Below are 21,869 nucleotides of genomic sequence, written 5' to 3'. Positions count from 1 at the left end.
CTTCCGCAATACACACATCGCGAAGACGGCAACATATCGCAGAAGACACTCAGAGATTTTTGTGGTAGTTAAAAGAAACTATCAGCAGAAAACTGCACTTTAAAATGTAACTGTCATTCTTTTTTTTTTTTAGTGGTGCTTTTTATATTTAATTCAATGTTCACTTTGTTCAATAAAACAAGTTTGGAAATGATTTCCTTTCATTTGTTTTAAATTCAACAAGGAGTTTGCTGTATTTTAGAAGATTACTGAAAGCAGCAGAAAGGCAGCACCAAGCGCCCTTTAATATTTATTTATTGCAAATTATACCGCTATCGCGATATTCGGCAATGTTATCGCGTATCGCATATTGTCCTCATATCGTGCAGCCCTAATTATGTCTATGTTTCACTTTTCTTCACTACTTGTGCCCCTCCCTTTCTATTACTCCACACACAAACCCAAAGCCATGTGTTCTGCTCAAAATGAGAGGGTGACATTGGGCTTGAGGGCAGAAAGACAGTGTATGACAAATAGATAGCAGAAAGTGAGAGGTAGTGAGAGCCTCCAGAGACTTGGGTAATCCCACACCAGTGTGCCCGGTTTGTACAATATTCGATCAGGTAGCCCATTTTGCTTGGAACACCGCTGAGCAAGCAGATTGGATTTGGGGATTAATGATGGTGCCGCGGTACTGTCGAAGTTCTGAGACTTAAGACTGGAGTACCATCTCAGGAGAAAATACTTTAAGCCCCATAAACGTACTAACAGTTGCAGTCTCCCACACATTCTGCACACACAAACCCCGCATATTGTCTGAAAGTACAAAATGAGAAAGCAGTGGATACAGCTGCATGTCCTACCTGGGGGGAAAAGCTAAGAAAAATATGTTTGCTGAGCACTCCTCCATATTCAGGGAACTGTGTCACATTTAGCTGACATTTTGTATTTCAATTTTCACATTTGTTATCAGGGCTGTCCCCGAAATGGGATTTTCAGAGTCGACTTGTCATGTGCTTGTGGTTCATGCTTTATCATATTTATAAATAGTTTTATGAACATTATTACTGATGTCTTTCCCATACGCCCTACCTATAAATATGAGAAATGCATTATTCACTCTCACCCTCACCAGTTAGGGTCTAGGGCTGCACAGTATCTAACTTTTTTCATCGTCATCGCAATATCAACTTGCGCAATAAACACATCGCATAAAGGCTGCCACATATTGTGAATGAATATTTCAGTTGAAAGTAGGGATGGGCGTTTTTCTTAGTCGATCATCGGGAGAATTAACAATCGACTATTGATTAATCATTAATATTTTTATATTAAACTTAATTATTTATTTAACTTTTTATAAATTAAAAATGCAATGAAAATACAAAAATACAGCGTGTTTTTCCTCAATGAGATCTTAATTACAAGAAGAACAACTTGTGGCAGTTAAACTGGAGGTTATAGTTATAGATTATAGATCTGTGATCTCTGAAGCAGCAGAACCTGCAGCTGCGAGCCGCCGTTCTTAAACAGAGACCCTCGTTTGTTCCAAAATAATAAATAAAAAGAATCATGTTAAATAATAACTTAACCAAAAACATAATAATACTTAGATCTGACAGGTTTTGTCAAAATGTAACTCAAAACTATCCAAGGCACGGACGAAAGCCTGATAAAAAATAACCAGTAGGCTAACTCACATACAACTTCTGCACCAGTCTACTGATGTGTGTTGAGAAAGATAAGCATGTTGACATGACCTGGGGTCAGACGCGACCGCTACTAGTGATGTGCAATACCACTTAATTCCTATTCGATCCGATACCAAGTAATACCCAGGCTGGTATTGCCGATACCGATAAAAATACTTTTTACGTATTTTATTTGTAGTGCGATGTGACAACTAGTTTAAAGTAAAAAAGTAGGTTGTAGGCTTACCAATTCCAAATTATAGCTGCATAATGACAAGACAATAAACTACTCTCATATTATTTAATTATAAAGAAAATCTCAGAGACTTGTACAGTAAAACAGGTTGAAAATAACACACAAATTTGACTCTTAACCTTGTCACAAAATATTCCATATCCACGTTTTGCTGTTCTTTACAACACATGTAAATCAGGCACCCTTGAAAACCGTTAACTCAAATTGTTTTCACAAAACATTCATGTTTACAAAAAAGTTAAATAAAAATAGGCTCCCCTGGCCAGCTCCGTCACAGAGCCGCAGTGCACACACAACTGACCGGCGGAAGGAGAAGTAGTTCCTTCCCCTAACCGGATATAATTAGACTTTTCTGGTGACAACAAGTTACTTATGATAACATAAACACTCACTCCAAATTACTGAGTTTAAATATCGATCTTTTTATATGAGAATCGATACTAGAGCAGGAGACGTTGGGATCGTAAATATCGATACTTTAGTATCGATCCGCACATCACTAACCGCTACCTGGTGACCGTCAGTCCAGCCGCCCAAAACAGCCGCGTTGCCGGGATGCACAGGTCACCTACCTCCGCGCTAACTTGGCCAGCCCGGGGAACCTTATTCCGTTCTTCGTAGTGAGTTTCTACCAGTCTGGTGATGGTACGTCGTGACGGAATGTGATATGCTGGTTCCAATATCCATCTCCATGAACTTGCAGGTCCCTTGGGTTATTTTCTCTGCTTTTCTCAGCTCCTCCGTGCTAACGCCGAGTTTATGCTAGGTTGAGACTGAGAGCAGGATGCACCGCGGCCGCCACCGACATTAACAGGCTCGGATACACTTTGTTTAGTGGTAGGCTACATCATTTGAGTCGTGGCCGTGTTGTACTTATACACGGCATCTCCGTGTTTGCAGTGAACTAAGTCGGGGTTTTTTTTAAATCTAAATGGTCCCACGCCACACTTCGCCGTGTCCTCTTCATGATTACTTTTGAAATCAAAACGGAAACTCGCAGCCAAGTAACGGAGTATGGAGTCAAATATTGCCCCCAGGTGGTAAAATGTTTAATTGCTGCCACACTGTGAAATTCATTTCATTGCTTCAAGACTCACACTACGCAACGCAACCAGCATTAGTTTAATCGATAACAAATTAACGTGATTGATGAAATTCTTAATAATCAATTATCGATCGTTGAGTAATCATGCCCATCCCTAGTTGAAAGAAAATATCGGTAAAAAAAACTGCACTTTAAAATGTAAGTGTCATTCCTGTTTTTAGTGGTGCCTTTTATATTCAATTCAATGTTCAATTTGTTCAATAAAAGAATGTCGAAAAATGATTTCCTTTCATTTGTTTTAAATTCAACAAGCAATGTGTTGTTTTTTGGCAGAATACTGAAAGCAGCAGAAATGAAAAACTGAGTACACTTTAAAATCTGTTTAGCGCAAGTAATATCGTTATCGCGATACTCAACAACGTTATTGCATATCACATATTTTCCTCATATCGTGCAGCCCTGTTAGTGTCAGTTCAGCTCACCTCCAGAGCTGCAGCCCCAAACTAAACTCCAGCCTACATTAGTCCCACGTTTGACCTATAAGACACATTTAAAAGGTGCTGTAGGTAGGATTGGGAAAATCCAGGACTTAGCCAAAAGATTTGAACATTGACAACTTCTCAGTCCCTCTCCCCTTTCCGCTAAAGCCCAAATGGTCTCCTACGCCCCTCCCCCCACAAGGGAGAATGAATGCGTGTGCATGAGCAGTGATTGACACGCAGTTAGACACCCCAACTGAAGATCCAATCACACTGGATGGCAGTAGAGGAGGATTTACCAGCGTCTGGTTTAAAAGTAGTTTAGCCGACTTCACTGACAGTCAGCGCCGGAGCTGAGAGCGTCGTAGCACCCAAAAGACACGAGTCAGGCTACCCTGCCACGCGCTGCCCTCCTTTACATTACCCTTCATTACCATCACCATCGCAGTCTGATTTAAAGTGTGTTTAATTCAAACATTAAACTCAGAGCACGCCAGAATAATAAGCAACCAACAACACTGCTGCAATAAGTGTTTACAACATTGGCACTGCAAGGGTGGAAGCCTAAAGGGCATCCCATTAAGACAGCAGTTAGGAAACAATTATTAAAGCAGTTATTTGTGTAAGAGAGAAAAGGGGACGGACTGATGTTGATTTCTCTTACCAGGTGACACTGCCAGCTGAAAATGATGCAGCTTGTCCTCGTCTGGGAAACTGGCTTTGCATGTACCTAAACAAGAACAAATGGAGGGGGAAGTTATTAAGAGGCAAAGGTTAAAGCCAGAAGCAGCTGTATGAAGATCTACCATTACTTTTTATTATTTGCACCAAATAATGGCATTAACATAAATCATATATTGTATTTTTATGAAATCCTTCCTGAGCCACAGTCTGTCGATACTGTCCACACAGACTGCAGGATATATGCCTTGGGCCTCGCTGTGGCACCACATTCCCCCCTGGTGTCCAAGGAAACGTATTGCGCTCAGGAAGACAGTTGGCACTTAACATAGTGGGGTTTTTTTTAAACTATTTTCATGTGTAAGCAGTTTTTAAACAAACTTAACAGCACATCAGCCCTTTTCCCTGAACAACCCTCTTGTTAGTGTGTATGACTGAAATGTAAAACACAAGTCATGAGAGAGTAGATCATTTACAGTACTGTGGGCTGCACGTCAAATACAGCACTCCACAAACAAGTGATGATCATTCATCACATCTGAAAGTTGAATTTGTCTTTTGCTAACTTTCTCCACCAAGCTCATATATAATTTATGCCAACCTGGCCTGAAATTTGTTGAGCATCACATGGCCCAGCAGTCATCAGACAAATCAAATATCATTATACAACAGCACAGTGTAAATTGACAATCTAAGTATAAAAATGCGTATGTGTGTGGTAATGTTTAGAGGGAGGATAATGATGGTAAACAGGATATTCATTTTGAAAGAAGTTTATTTTAAGAACGCTTTTTTTTTTTTTTTTTTCCGTAACATAGCCTAGGCTTAACATGCTTAAACTCCAAATCAGGGTCCAAAATTAGCACCAAAATATGCAGGTGGCTGGCAGATTTGCTTCGCTCACCAGCCAAAAAAACAATGGTTATCTACTGAGTGGCTGGTGGACAAAAAAGTTAATTTTGGACCCTGCTCCAAATCCATTCAGATTAAAGGCTCTACCACACCAACCCGACGGCCGACCGTCGGCAGACAAGGCAGTCGGACTGATCAGTCAGCTCCCGTCTCCCCAAGTGGGTCAAAAAAGTGCCTCGGAACACACGGCGGCGCGACTGGAACAGTATTGTCTTTGTCGCTTTTTAAAAATGAAAACCGGAAATGACGGAACATCTCTCTAGACCTAGTAAACACAGAGCACGCTGTCGTCAGTCATTGTTCAGCACCACTGCTCACTCAGAGTATATATGATGAGATCAGATCCCTCCTCCTCTTTTCCTGAGTTCCTGTCTGCCCGTAACAGTGGAAATCCATCAGTGTAATACAGCGAGTCCAGATCCACGGCACAAAGCCAGGTTCCCATGAAGCATAGTGTTGGAGCCTCGTGAAAATCAATACTTTCCACAGGAGCATATTTCATCATTGTTGTTGGTAATAAAGTACGGATCGATGAGCATAATAGTCATGTGGGCTGTATCGTTTCTTTAATGGTGCAGAGTCGTAAAATCGACTTCCCTCATTCACCTAGTCCTTCACCCAGATGTTTACCTCAGTTCCCTAAGGGGTGTAGGCCAACAACCCCACAACTACTGGAATGTATTTCTGAAAATCTAATTTATATGTCCTACACACAGCTTCCAGTGTGCAGCTAACATACAGGCTGTAGCAGGGCTGTGCAATTAATTGAATTTTAAAATCGATAACGAAATTTGGCTCGACCCCCAAAACAATGTAATTATTATTGCAATGATTATTTTGCACATTACGCTTTGCAAGTAAACTCTTATATTGTCTCGTGTTCTGAATGGGGGAATAAAAATATGAAGGGAAATTTCACAGTTCAAGGTGTTTTCACTGGGGATTTGCTCAACTATTTCATTGTATTTTTAAGTTCAATAAATGCAACGTCTTTTCAAAAATCAATGAGTAACCGTGTCAAATAATCGTGATTATGATTTATTTATTTTTTTATAATCGAGCAGCTCTAGGCTAAAGAGTAGATTCATGCATGGTGCACCCCGTGCGTGGTGTAGTCTTTTTTGACCCATATTGTGTAGATTAACACTGCTGAATTATCATGCGTCTTATCCAGAAGATATTTGACAGCTATTATTTCCCAGCAAACCAGTCAGTTTTCTTACTTTCTTGTCAATGCTGTGTGCTACCACACACTGTTTCTTTCCTTCTCTGGCTCTCATCATACTCAGCTGTGAGGGCGAACTCATCCGACCACAAACAACAACAGGCATGCTGAGCTCAGCCAAAACAATCATAATTCATTCAGCACTACTCATGCATAACAATAACCAGATGACTGAGTAATGAAGATCTGATATACTGTTATGTAAACGCTCAACTAAAAAAACAGAACTAATATAGTAGTTGGGGGTACAGTCTGAGCAAATACATCCTGAGGCCAGAAGTATAAAAAGCATGAAACCCATCCAAGGCTCAAAGCGCATTTGTTTACACTCATGGCTCATTTCCAGCTTAATACAGCAAGTAATGTATTTTGAAGAGCTGAGCGATCTGGCTAAAAATGAAAAAATATACATCTGATTCTGCCTGAATACAGTTTTAAGTACAAATAAACTACACCTTAAAGTATCAAAGCAACTTGTCAGAACATGGAGCACATCTACGGGCTTGGTTTTGTTTTCATGCCTCCTCTCAAACAATTGTAGGAGTTAGTCCAATATTCCCTAATTCCCAAAACACAAAATATATTCAAAATTAGCATGTCTGAAACAATTCCTTTATATTGTAGCAAAAAGGAAAAAAACAAAAACAGACTATAAATGTTTTCTTCCTAAGTTCAGAACATTTAAAAACATGGAGGACACTATTTAATATATTTTTTTTTAGTCAGTTATTTAGCTGTCTTTAGCAGTTTTGTCTGGTAAAGACTGTCTTAGCAGTGTTTCAGATGTGTTGACTAGGAGAAGATGTGGACCTGAACAAACACTGATGTAAACATGGGGAGACATGCAAAGTGAAATGAACGAAACCAACTGAATAAGATCAGTGTGTATGGAAGTGCAAAGCAAAACTTACTAGGGAGATTGGTTTCAAGTTCTGCAACTTCTGTTGAGAGAAAAACAAAGAACCATGAATAAGGGTGGAGAGAAAAGGGCAAAGACAGAACCCCCTCCCCCCACACACACACACACACACCCACCCACACCCACACACACACTTTATTTAAATATATTTATACAGTATATGTTTAAATAATTCAGCCAGGAAAGTTACTCTGCATAAAAGTATAATGTCTAAGATGCATGTTGTAAATGCATACAACACAATGTAGCAGAGGAAAAACAGAATTTGATCAGTGGGTTAAAAAAAATAAAACCGAGGAGGAAAAAAAGAGAACCAACAGAAAGGTGTGTAAAGAGCAGGGTGTTGTTTAGGTGGTGTTGCCTCTGGGGTAAGTCTGGTTGGATTTCTGAAAGCACTCAGATTCTCTGTTTTGGTTTCACATCGCTGACACTCTTCTCACTGCTTATTTGCATCAGCAGGTTTAACACTTCAACACTGTACCAAAAAAGCGAGGGGGGAAACCTGATGGGTTTCTCTGTTGTTGTTGTTGTTACGGTGTGTCACGCTAAGAATTTTCCATTGTCAGTTATACAAACATATGCTTTGAGATGTGCAAAGTGTAATAATAAGGTACTGTAATGATATGTAATGAAATGAAAATTTTCTTTAACTCCCCATCATCACATGGAGGTCAGAGTATAGAGTCAGCTATTCTCCCTCTGAGCCAGCATGTCTTTGTTATTGTTCTTTTGGGATTGCGAGTCAGTTCAGTACCGTGACCAGTTTACACTGGAATCTGATATTTGGCCACATTTAAAAAATAATTTAAACAGCCAAACAAAAAGATTGGATTTCAGTAATAAATCGGAATTGAGCACCAACGCTGGCAGTGTGAACATAGCCTAGAGAAAAGTAAGTCACTCGGATGTTGTACTGGAGGGCATTACACACAAAATTCAATTAAAGTGACTTGTGAAATACTGTGAGTATTGGTAATAATAGTGTACTAATAGTAATAATAATAGTAAACATCTCTCTAGACAGTTTAACACAAACAAAGATTGGTCATTCAAGTTATTGGGCAAAGACACTTACATCAAACTATAGCCTTAATTTCAACGGTCACGGTAACTGGGTAAAATAATACATTTAAGTCCTAAATTGACAGACTAAAGCAAAGACAGGTGAATACCCAGAAAGGAGAAAGCATTAAGGAAAGTGGTGGCGGGCACAAGGGGTGAGAATGAGACAAATGTAAACAGAATGACAAAAACTGAGAAGGACAAGGACATCCATGTCTGGAAGCTGCATCTCAAGGCAACCAGAGGTACCTATAAATAAAAACCAAGGAGCAAGAGGCAAACACATGGACAGATAGAAAAAGAGGAAAAAAAGAGAGGGAGGTAGAAACAGAGAAAAAGAAATAGAAGGAGAAGGAGAAGCGCAAACATCCATGGAGGAAGAGGAGCACGAACGATTATATATTTCTGAAATTAAATTTCCCGGAAAACACAGTACAGAAACAATTTCTTTCTTGGCCTACAGTTTGTTTGTTTCTGTTTAAAAAAAAAAAAAAAAAAGAAGTGATGTGATGTGAGCTGACAAAACACACAACTGATGAAGTGGACGAGGGCCCAGGTACCTTTGGTAAGGAGGCGGTCCCTGATGGAGATCCTATGGGCGGAGTCGGAGGCTCCGGAGGCACGGCCCGCCTTTCCTCCATCATCCCTCTTCAGCTTACTGGCCAACGTAAGCATGACTACGCTGCTGTGGTCTGCCTCGGTCTGCCCCACGCTGCACTCTGCTGCACTGCACTGCTGCTCCAAAGCCTGACGATCACACACACCATGACAACAATTAATTAGACATGGCCAGTTAGCTCAGTTGGTAGAGCGGGCGCACATATGCAGAGGTTTATTCCTCGACGAAGAAGGTCCAGGGTTCGAGTCCGACCTGTGACGGTTTTCCTGCATGTCTTCCCCCCCCCCCCTTTCATATCTCAGCTTTCCTATCCAATAAAAAAGGCAGAAATGCCCCCCACACCCCCAAAAAAAGGCTTGTCTAAAGAATGAATTAGACAATGCAGAATAGAGAGAAAAGAGACACAAAATATTCTAATAATTTAAAATTTCACTCTAGTGTTCTCTTACAGTCCAAAGACGGAGAAAGTGCACACAAGATGAACTGGCAACTCTAAATTGCTCGCAGTTGTGAATATGAATGCTTGTCTGTCTAGATGTCTCAGTCCTGTGATACACTGGCTCGAGCCACCCACAACTCTGCACTGATTAAGCAAATATTGATAATGGCTGCGTCCAAAATGGCATACTATGCACTACATACTCAATATATACATATACTATCGTTCAACATACTTTTGCAGGGTTTCCCCCAGTGTATTGCAAGCCTGGGGGCCCAGTGGGCCTAAATTGCCCCCCACCAGGCACTGGGAATTTTGTTTTGAAGTATTTTTAAGATGTTTTTTAAACTACAGTTACAGTGGGGTGGCTCAACTGGAAAGTGAGACTTTAGAAATATTTTTCAAATCTCCAGTTAGCTTTTAGCACTGACTTAAAGATGCAGTAGGTAAGTCTTATAAAACTAACTTTCTATCATATTTGCTGAAACTGCCCCTATGTTCCAGTAGAACTACATGAATTATGTAAAAAAAATTTAAAAAGACAGCTCCTCTGGCACCTCCTTCAGCCTGTAGTGCCATTGGCAAAATTCCACCGCTCCCGGTCGATTTTCTCCAATCAGGGCCACAGGGGTGGTCTATCTGCCTGTCAATCACTGCTCAGGCACACGCATATATTATCAGCCAGGCCCTCGTCGAAAAAGACACTTGCCAACCGGCTAAACAACTTTTCTGGGGGAAACCCTGTTTCGTGTAAATAAACAGTAGTGTGTATCTTTTCGGACGCACTAAGCTGTAATTTTCAACGTCACTTCATGACACCCTCCTTGCCGTAACCATGGTAACCCCTGCCGAACTCAGCTCTAGCGGCATCGCCAGATAATGCTTAAATTACTGAAAGTTAGGCAACTAGACCAACAGCCGCAGGTGACAAAATCCCAGATTTGAAATATGTACAAATGTAAATTAAAGCGGGTTTTTTTACGTTACAGAGCTGCCTTGGCTGCTGTTTGTTTGTCTGGTATGAACATTGTCGTTTCTACCGCACTGCTTTGTGGGATACTTATGCCGCCGAAGTGTCCAGTTGTTGCATGCTGTAATATTTCACCGGAAATAGTATAAATTTCACGTCTTATTGGTTTCATACTAAGGTTTCGGACAAACAGTACAGGCCAAAAGTTTGGACACACCTTCTCATTCAATGTGTTTCCTTTTTATTTTCATGACTATTTACATTGTAGATTCTCACTGAAGGCATAAAAACTATGAATGAACACATATGGAATTATGTACTTAACAAAAAAGTGTGAAATAACTGAAAACATGTCTTATATTTTAGATTCTTCAAAGTAGCCACCATTTGCTTTTTTATTAATAAGGGATAAAATTCCACTAATTAACCCTGACAAAGCACACCTGTGAAGGTAAAACCATTTCAGGTGACTACCTCATGAAGCTCATTGAGAGAACACCAAGGGTTTGTAGCGCTATCAAAAAAAGCAAAGGGTGGCTACTTTGAAGAAACTAGAATATGCTTTCAGTTATTTCACACTTTTTTGTTAACACATTGAGTGAGAAGGTGTGTCCAAACTTTTGGCCTGTACTGTACAAAAATCTCACATGCTGCACTGTTTTAGCCTACTAAATCGCATGTTAGTACGGAATTTCGGACGCAACCAATGAAAGGCTGGATGGATGAAAAAAAAACATTACAGAGAAGGGTCTTTCAAGGTCTGACCAGAAAATGACAGATCAGATACAACTACAATATTGCAAAGAGATAAAAAGGACAGCAATGATGGGAGAGACACATAGGGAAATAATGAGGTTTAACTCTATTCCTTCCCATAGCAAAAAAATAACAACTAAGACACCATTTAATCACGGTGGAATAACGGAGTGCTTGACATCGATTAGAGCTGCCAATTGCAATTAAACTCACTGTTGTGGAAAGACGTGTGGGGCTACAAGGTGTCTAATACTGTAACTGTTGAGTTATAGTCTTGTTATATGAGACTACCTGCAGGAAACTGAGGTATTTAATAAACCTCTGAAACTTTCCTTTAGATACAAGCCTATTTGCTACAACAAATAAAATGTATGCAGTATAAGCTAAAGTAGTTCAATTCTGACAATCTGCTCTTAAAACATTCATGACCATACTGCTGTGGTTTTCATAATGGGACCGCTGTATGCAACAGGGAACTCAGAAGTTCATAACAAAAAGATAAAAAAAATCTCATTTTTGACACAATATCTAAAAAAAAAAAAAAACAGACAGAGGGGAGCGTCACAAATCCTCTAGTCTGGCTCAAAGAATGTACATTTCTTCAATAAAGCCTGACATCCTCCCCTATTGCTATCTCCGCTATCAGGGCCTAGCGCCGCCCAGGATGGTCATGATTGGTATAAAGAAATACAAACAAGCCAGATTGTTTTTTTCCCCCCTAGCCCTGATCAGAATAGATAGGCGGGGTAGCTAGACTGTACTCCAGCGCTGACACGGCGCTGTGGAGATAGGTCTGACAATGCAAGACTACAAATTCTCTGATAGTATGAAAGGCATTTTGTCATTGCAAAATTACATCAACAGACTCCCGCAAAGTAATCAAAGGAAGCCAAAAGAGTACTTTCGACGTCATGCTTCTGCCAACTTTCCTATTAATGCTGCAGCAGGAACCTTGTTAAAATCAGAGATGAAAGCATTCAGTCTTTGTTAGGGATGCACCGATTGCAAATTTCTCAGCCGACACCGATGTGTAGAATTTTCATTTAGCCGAGGTCGATGCTTGTTGTTTTCTTTTGCACCAGGTAAAGAAATGAATCAAATAAAAAGAAACATTATTAAACCATCTTCATCACACTAACTTTAAATGAGCGGAAATGTAATTAAACACATTCATGAACAGTTTGAGTTTCTCCCAGTTGTTGTTTTTAGTGGCGCCATTAAATGCACCATTAGGTTTACGTGAAGGCACCGTAGAGTCCCGTTGGAGCCCACATGCTTTACCTTTGTTATTTGTTTACATAACTCACTCACGATGAAGGCAAAATGTTGCCACACCGGTGACTTCAGGGAAGCAAGATGATTTTCCAGTTCCTTCCACCCCCCCACCCGTCATCTCTGACTCCGGCAGTGGCCATGGTGTCTGGAATAGTCAAGCTGCAGGCTACCGGTAAGCTACCGCATCTCTTCTTGGAATGTCACAAGAACATCATTTTTTTTAAGCTGTGTAGGCCACTGTTGTACGAGGCTACATTTACAATATCTTTTGCTACGTTTACACCTTGGATTCACACTGCTCTGGCGTTTCAGAGCCCCTAAACCGGAGAAATTTGAAAAGGATTCTGACCCCGTTTTTGACGCCAATGTTTCACCGCCTGATTGGGTCATGAAGTCTCATTCTCTGAGACTAAGCTATTAACGTTACCATGGCAACTACCAGCAACAGGCGGAGTATACATACTGCCTCCTGTTTACCCCGGCATGCGCATTCCCAGTATACGAGAATGTTGATGAGATATGCGGTTTGGGCGTGTTAGTTTAAACGGAGATTAGTTTTTCTACTGGAGCTAAGAACACGTGTGCACGGAGTTCGCTTTGGCTCAAAACTCTGCTTAAAAACAAAAACGTAGCAATGTTAATGTAGCCTAAATCAAACCAAGTAACACAACATAAAGGCAGCGCAAAATAGATAAACATCGGCTACTGCCATTGGCACATGTCACATTATTTTCCAAAAGGCCGATGAAAGTAAATAGGGTGGACATTGGCCAATTCCGATGTCCAGCTGAAGCATTGGTGCATCCCTACCATTTGTAAACATGTCTGTAATGGATTAAAAGTATTTTAATCAAGATAAGGCAGCTTTAGCCTGGCAAAGATAATGTATCAAAAATATTGTTTACATTAAATTGTCAAATTACCTAAAAATGTAATCATCCAAAAGCTTAAAAATAGAAAGTCATGTTAAAGGTGCTCTAAGCGATGTTGCACATTTTTTGTCACATACAGCAAACATCTACACTCACTACTGACACTGAGAACACCGTGTATCCACTGTAAAAATGTAGACAGACCCAAAAGGCAAAGAGAAAAAAAAAAAAAAAAAAAAAAAAAAAAAAAAAAAAAAAGGGGGGGGGAGTAGATAGCTCTGTTTGAAAATACTTTGAACGTCAACAAGAAGTGACGTCACCCAACATCGCTTAGAGCATAGATATAGCACCTTTAAGTTATGTTTCAACATTCCAGAATTCAATACAGATCTGAGTTTGAATTTAAAAACAAACAATACAGAATGTCATCATCTAAAATCACCAATAAATAACTATTAAAAGCAACTGTCAGGAAATTTCAAACTTTCAAAGACACTCACCTTGCCTGGTGCCGCATCCGTACAGCCTAACAACAACCGTGACCCACTGCATGCATTACTCACTTAATGTAATATAATTCAGTCTTTGTGATCCCACTGATCCCTTTTGCTGTTTTGAAAATGTTCTGTTTCCCCCCCCTAGTTTTCTCTTATTAATCTTTTACTGTTGTACAATTCTGCAGGTAGCGCAGAGGCATTTTAACCTCTCTAGGGGAGCAGTTCACTGGCATCTCTGCACTCTGTTTTCAGTGCAGAGGAGCAGCAGTAGCAGAGGGTGAAGGTCTCAGGTATCAGTGAGTCCATTAAATGTGTGTCACTGAGTCAGACTGTCAGTGACACACATTGCCCACCTGCCTCAGCTGTCAGTCACTGCACCCCCGTTTTGCTCACTGACTCAACCTGGATGTGAGTCAATAAGCTGCAGGGGTAGGGACAGGGTCATGCAGCATAAGCAGTTGGAAACATAGTTGGAAAAGCAAAGAAATGCAAACACAGGGTTGATACAACTAACTAGCAAATAAACACGCACGCATTGATGAAAAAAACCACACCAAACTCTCCTGGGTCAAACACAAAGGCACACATCTTTTTCATAGTAACGTTACAACAAGCTTATCTGATTACTATAACCACGAATAAACCTAAATTGGTAACGTTAGCATATGGAGTATGTTCACTTGTTTAGTAAAAAGGTGTAGCCTGTATTTAATTGTAAAATAGTCAATGTAGTTATAACTCAGTACATATACTCAGTTAACATAGTAGGATACTCAAACACAAGCCAGTGCATATCCATTAAGAAACGATTAATGCTATTGTAAATACTTTTAGAAGTTAACAGTTACCACCTTGTCACTTTACTTTTAGCTTAACCAATCGCAATAACAAACCGCTAACATCGCTAATCACAGCTAGCTAGACACAATGTCCAAGCTTAAAACCTGCCTCAGCTCAGGCTTAGTCCTAGCACATGTGGTTGAGTTCAGTAAGAAATGTCACTTTGTTTGAATAAGTGAAAAGGCATGCGAGTTTTTGACGAAGTGTCTATGCTAGCCAGCGTTAGCTTGCGTGTTAACTGAGCGTTGCTGTACCTGCTGTCTCAGAGCTAGCGCTCCGTGCTACACCATAATCAGCCGCCCTCCTCCGTTCAAGACGCTGTCCGCAACTCCAGCCGGAGGTTATAGGAGGCACGTCCGAGTGTAAATAACTTCAAAAGGGATAATTTGAGGGCTCGGGGTGGATAGAAACTGTTTGGAGAATAAGCTGTCAGAACTTCGCTCCGGTGTCATGGGCAACGGAAGCGCAGTAAATTCCGTTTGTTATTGTTGTCCGTGTAGACATGGCGGCAGATGAACAGTTCCGCAGAGTAAAAGACGAGTTCCAGTCTGTTTATGTAGGTTCTAGGTCCATACACAGTCATTGGTTCAGGTTCAGGGGTTGATGATAAAAAATCTGTCCAGCAGATTGTGAAGCTTTTTTATACTACACTATTTTATTCATTATTGTTGATCGTTTATTTATTTATTCATGTATTTTTGCTTTGCTAATTACCCCAACATTAAGTAAATAAACAGGTTAATAACATCTTCCAAAATTCACAATAAAACAAAAAATAAAAGCTCCGACATGATACTTAGGAAGAAGCATCCACATGCTGAAACCACACACACACACACACACACACACACACACACACACACACACACACACACACACACACACACACACACACACACACACACACGCCACGCACACACACTCCTTGAAAAGTGCACCATTTGCAATGGAAAATGGAAAAATTTGCCTCACTGTATGACAGAACAGCTGATTTGCTTCTTGAAGCAAACCCAGTCCACCCTAAAGTATTTGGACAATGCTGTGATTCACTCAGCCAGTTGTTATGGACCCAGGGGCATGAGGGCTGTCACTGTAAACAAGAGCATGCTATTGACTGACCTGCCTGGTTGGATGAAGGTTTTTAAAATGAGGAGTCTATTAATCTTGGAGCAGATGAATATATTGTATTTCATCTACATCTGTTTAGACAGGTGTTGGCCAACAGGCTTTCTGCAAAGCTCATATGCCAAAGGTTTTGCCCCTGTGACAATGTTAGGTTCACCCTCTTCTGTTTACATGGTGTGCTTAACACATTGCTTTTGTTATTCAATGGATGCCGACTGAGGACAAATCATACGTCTGTGGTTATGCGAGTGGTTTCACTGAGTTGTAGAGAGCCGAATAAACTCTATTGAGAAACATTAATCAGATTAACACCCAAACAATGAAAAGATAAAAAATCGGCCTTAAGTTAAGAGAGGAAAAGCCTTGTCAGCAAGAAGAGATGAAGAACAGAAGGTCAGAAATCCAATCCAAACAAGAATTCTGGACAGGATGGACAATTTTGTGAACATACTGAAGATATCAACAATTGAAACTTTCCATTCTCTCCTCAAATGACCCAGTAAAGAGAAAATCCAGTACTGAAGATGGAGGCATTCACTTTGAAATAAAATAATTCTGTCACTTCAAGGTCTTCGAGCTCAACAACAGCGTAAAGAGGAAGATAAGAAACGTTTGTCATGCTTCTCTCTCCAAAGGGGATAATTAAGTGACGTGGATGCACCTTAAGGAATTTCAGACTTCTATTTATCATTCTGGACAGCTTTTGAGAACTGAAATGTTCATTTAGCTTTCAACTTTGATGTCTGCAGAACAGTAAAAACCTCGAGTAAAAAAAAAACAAAAAAACATCTGCTGTCTGCGTGCCGGAAACAAAAATATTAGGATTTGTCTCCTGCTGTTTCAGTTTGTTGTGGACAATCCAGGGCTTGGGTTGTCTCGTGGGCAAATAATTGGTCTCACCTCCCGTCTATGACTGAGATTCAGTCACTCAGTTTATTTCACTCATCATGGAACAGGACATGCAGAATGCATTGTCCAATCAGTGACTCAAAAAAAATCTGAGGTTGTGTTGTTTACACTCAACACAATGCATGTGCTAGTTGGTGTACTTACTTGCTTTACAGTAACAAATGTCCCTGGATAGAGAGGGGGGCTGTAGATATGATTGAGGGAAACTTAATTTAAAACAATCGTATGCCCGCACTACTGTTAAAAGACTGTGTGTTTCTGTTCGTGGGGTGGCTCTCTGTAATAGTTTGGAGGACGAAATCAAATTGAGTAAAACTGTCACACAGTTTAAAATGAAATACAAAAGAGCCATTCTGGAAAGGTATACAGTAAAGAGGAGGGAGGTTGTAACCCATGAGAAGAGATGTTCAAATTATTGACGGGTACTGTATCGTTATGTATTAACTTGTTTCAGTTTTGTTCTGATGTACTTAGAAGCTAATTGTTCTTAATAAATATACTGGATGGACAGTAGCTAAATGGTGGTACATCAACAAATTATTTAATTAGCTTTAAGCTTGTAAACACGCTAACATGTTTTAATTATTAGGCTGCTAAAACAAAGCAGCTGAGGCTGATGGGAATGTCATTGGTTTTGCAGGTATTTGGTGCTAAAGTAAAGTATTGAACACATGCTAGATTAAAACTTAGAGGATCACCAACAGCAGTAGGATTTAGCCTCTGTGCACCATGAAACTCTGTTCAAATGTTCATGACAATCCATCTAAAAGATGATGAGATATTTTAGTATATTTTAAGAGATTTTTCCTGTGCCTACTTCGAATCATTTCCACAGAGATTTTTCTCTTACAACAGTCCTTAAATGTATTAGTTATACCACCAGTTACTCTGTAAATGTACATCAATTCATTCACATCAGACTGTGACGGTGACTGTGAGTGCAGTGACAGTAGCCCCGGTGGCTCTAATCTTAATCATGTCAAAGTGTTACACCGGGGGCTCTCCCAGCTGGACCACATGACCCAGATGTGAGTGTCTACTCAGTTTAAAGGAAAAAAAAACAACTTCTCTACAACAACATGACTAATGCACAGGTCATGATAATACATCCTGTTTTATGCTGTGTGTTCGCTTTCTGCTGTACTTTTGCTATAAGCTGTAAAGATACAAAATAAAAAAAGAAGAGCTGTACTCTATTTGAAATAAATTGAAAATAAGAACTTACTACTTATGTGCAAGCAGAGCACAAGATTCTAAATAATGGCCAAACAAACACCGGCATACCGCTGTTTTTTTACACTAAGTTATGCAAAATATGTTACAATTTCAATCAAATCTGAGTGAAATTAACTGCAGCAATTGCTTCTGAGAAGCATCTCAGTTTAGTGTTTCAGGTTAATGTCACATGCGCCAATTTGTCATTTCAGAAGAAGACATATCCAGCCCCTGACACGCTGCAGGACAGACACTAGATGAGTGGCTCCTAACAGTTGTTTTCTCTTAGGGTCCCAATGGATGGCAATTTCCTAGCTGAGACTCAGAAATAGTGTTTAACTTGATAGCAATAGGGCACTGACACAGAAGAAAAATTGGTGGCAATAGACTGTCCCACTGTCCTCAGGCATGTGGAAATATGATGTAATGTGCAATGTATGCAAGTACTAAAAGTCACAGGCTCAATGCAAATAACTCATCTATTGAGCTATGGGAGGCCCCCATTAACCCCAACACAGTACACTCCAAAAAGTGAAACAATTTCAATTGAAAATGAATACAATATGTGATTTGTTAATGCAAGAAAATGTATATGACATGAGTATAATACACTTCTGCCACTGTCTTTCACATTAAAATGTCCACAGTAGTCAAGTAGGGCTTTTATTTGTAGCAGTGATCCAGCGAGTGGTGTTACACAAACAGTGAAATAAATGGACACAGCGATGCTTTAGACTTCGACGGATACCAGTGAAGGGAATTAGAAGCACTTTTCCAGTGATGGCTGAGCGTTACTGAGCAGCCTCCAACTGAGCTTGAAGACGTAGATGTGACGTGAGCAACCTGTCTGAAAGTTGGAAGTCTTCTGGTAGCTGTGCCAAGAGAAATCTCAATCATTCCCAAGCATAGGTATATGTAAGGAGATAACATAGGCAAAGGCTAATTATTGCTAACTAAAATGCTAGTTAACATTAGTAATTAAACTTAAACAGCTAATGTGAGTCGAAACTGCCTGCGAGCTTCTCCTGTACTATACAGTAATTTGTTTACTGTGCGACAGAAAGTCGCGTTGTTATGACACAACCTGTTTTTGCAAAAACGTCTGCTACGGGGCCATAACGTGAGATACAAGGTAATGGAGCCTTTAATACATTGTCGTGTTTCTTTAGAAATAAACAATGGACAAATAGAGTCTTTAAACGCTTCAGATGTAAAGTTGTTCGCTGTCAAAGTGACGTCAAAATGAATGGGAAATGGAATGCTAACGGGAGGTGATGGCTTGGTAGCCTAAGAATCTCCCCATAGGAGGTAGGCTTTCCGGATGCTCGCTTTTAACTCCCTTGGTTACACAGCAATTTGGATGCTGAGATGGAAACATCTGTCCAGCAGACACACCAGACATGCTCCCTGTTTGACAGAGCGGCTCTGAAGTCAGTCCAACTCACTCTGCAGTATTCCAACACGACAGGAGAATAGACTGAAAGTGTGAGTCACTATCTCAGCCTGGAATCATTGATGTAAATAGGCATAGTGCATTTGTCTTTTGTCACAAAAAAAACGATGTAAACACTCTCTCTCTCTCTCTCTCTCTCTCTCTCTCTCTCTCTCTCTCTCTCTCTCAATTAAATTAGCTTTATCGGCATGAACAAAGAAAGCATGTTGCCAAAGCAGTTTACAGAAAATACATATATAGTACATATGACATATTAAATAAATACAGTAGGTGTCACATATATTCAATACTGCACTCATAGTTATACAACATACTACATTACAAAACAATTTCTTAACACAATGTAGTACTTAACAGTTTTGTACAATATAATGACTGTACAATCCTAAACCAATGTGTAATGTTGGGATCTTATAGTGGTGAGTCCCTCAGGTTGTGGCAGGCAGATACATATTTAGCTGCCAGTGGAGCTCATGTCCCTTCTCCTAGGAGAACTACCCTCCTCCTCCTCTCTCTCTCTCTCTCTCTCTCTCTCTCTCTCTCTCTCTCTCTCTCTCTCTCAGACAAATACACATACACTAAGACACACAGAGAACTAATAACTTCTGTTTGATTTGAATATGGAAGAGGGAAGGATGTTTTCTCCTGACTAATACAAATGAGTATACAAATGAGTTTGAACTCATATTTGTGTATTCAAAAATGCTGTATTCAAAAGTGCTGGAATGTAGTTTTGTTTGCTAGTCCTTTGTGGTGGACTTTGGGTTGTATGTGAATTATCGCTTTTATAATTTCTCGATTCATGATGACTTAACGTCATCAAAATAACAACCATTTTTCTGACTTTCAGGTCTATATCCAGTGAGCACCACCTCACGACAGCCCTTGGGGTGCGTTACTTTTCTACATCAATATTCCCTTTTATAACATTGCAAATACATATACTACTCTATAAACCTACAACGTTGATGACCAATGTTTTTTGCGGACGCCTTGTGTATAATAGTGAAATCTGTGACAGACACTGAAACGCTGTATTATAGAAGGGAGGATCATATCATGACAAGACAAATTTCAAAAACAGATACTGTATATTAAAAAATATGACCTCAAGCTGAGCCTGTGGTGAAAAAAGATCTGATTTCACAGGGTGGGAAGGGAATGTTTTCCATCAATGATCTTCCAGACAATAGCACAATGTTTCTAGATCTGAGGGGAACTTTGTGCTCATACAGCTGCAACAACAGAGGGGAAGGCTCGGATTCACCATGGTGCCATGTTTTTTTCAAATATAAACTATCCATTTGTGATGAACCACTCACCATGTAGTGCATTTAAAACGATTTTTAACTTTTTAAGATTTGTAACTTTACATTTCTTAAAACGTGAATTGTAATTTACTAGGATTGGGATTACAGTTATGATAAGGATGTTTTAGCCCATCACAGTAAAAAGTAGTAAGTAAACTGTACTGATATAGAATATTTCGTTGCAATATTCGAGGGTTTGTCCAGTCAGGAAGTTGCTTCATGGTTATCAGTGATGGACAGAACTTTTGCTCTTTTATTCCAATATGGTGCACTGCACGAATCAAGAATCAAAGAGATAGTAATAAACCTTGTGATAGCTACTAACACAAATTTACCGTTTTTGATCAATGATACTGTCAATGATGATGATCCTTACACACGCATACAGAATTGTGTGGTATGACTAAAGGCTTTACAGCAGAGGGGGGAGGGGCAAAGTTGGAAAACCGTAATAGCCCAAGGCCAAAAGATAAAATAAAAAAAAACTGACAACTTTCCACCACTATGCTACCAGGTGCAGACCATACAAACATGCCCACTCACAACACCTGCATTGTTCATAGGCCATGGCCTCTAGTCATGCCAGCGGCTACCAATAGCACAACTGAAGGCTGAAGTCTTCCGCACTGGGTTTGTAACAAATGTCTCCAGCATGGACTAAAATTGAAAGAAGCCAGACCTCAAGTAAGGGTATCTGGGATGTTTCTGTTTGTGAGAATGTGGAAAAATAAAATAAAAAAGGGCAGGGTTCTGTCACAGCAGATCTTCCAGTGGTGGAAAAAGGTTGCTGAGAGCATTCCCACACAGATGTGAGAACAGACAGAGGGGGATTCACATACAACGGGCGTGACAAGCATCACAAACACAACGAACGGCAACTGTGAGAATGGTAAAGACGCATAAATCAGACAGTAGGACTGCTAATCATCTAAACACAACGATAAAGGCCATTTACATGTGTTTTGGAGAGACTGCATGTTTTCCTGTCTCTGGTGTCTTCCAGCAAACAGGACAATTTATATATCAGTCAGTATTATAAAGAAAATACATATATGTATTTATATATATTTTCTATATATATTCTATATGCTGTATATATACAGCATGCCATGATTGAAATATACTATATTATTTTTGTTTAAATACGGATAATGTATGTGTCAGCCAGTAAATATGATATAGTGTCCCACTTTTAATCAAATGTCTCCCTCTAGTGGTAACAACCTCTCCAAATACTACACTTGTGCACTTTGTTGACAATGACCATTTACACATAAAGCAGATCAATTACAACATTCAAGAGTAGCTACTGCATTCAGGGAAGCTTCAGACAAAGATCC

General features: G+C 39.8%; 1 protein-coding gene across 1 annotated transcript in view; it reads right to left on the bottom strand.

The window, feature by feature from the left end:
• ube2f (ubiquitin-conjugating enzyme E2F (putative)) overlaps positions 1-15,020 on the bottom strand; it is a 48,208-nt gene extending 33,188 nt beyond the window's left edge. Inside the window, exons 1-4 of the mRNA XM_039817427.1 lie at positions 14,772-15,020; positions 8,810-8,996; positions 7,180-7,209; positions 4,115-4,180 (exon numbers count right to left, since the gene is read on the bottom strand). Of these exons, the coding sequence (XP_039673361.1) occupies positions 4,115-4,180; positions 7,180-7,209; positions 8,810-8,924 (211 nt within the window). The 5' untranslated portion in view covers positions 8,925-8,996; positions 14,772-15,020. The remainder of the gene's footprint in view (positions 1-4,114; positions 4,181-7,179; positions 7,210-8,809; positions 8,997-14,771) is intronic.
• Positions 15,021-21,869: the final 6,849 nt, after the last annotated feature.

Source organism: Perca fluviatilis, chromosome 12, assembly GCF_010015445.1.
Source record: "Perca fluviatilis chromosome 12, GENO_Pfluv_1.0, whole genome shotgun sequence".
Taxonomy (NCBI): domain Eukaryota; kingdom Metazoa; phylum Chordata; class Actinopteri; order Perciformes; family Percidae; genus Perca; species Perca fluviatilis.
This window is presented reverse-complemented; position numbering and strand designations above follow the sequence as displayed.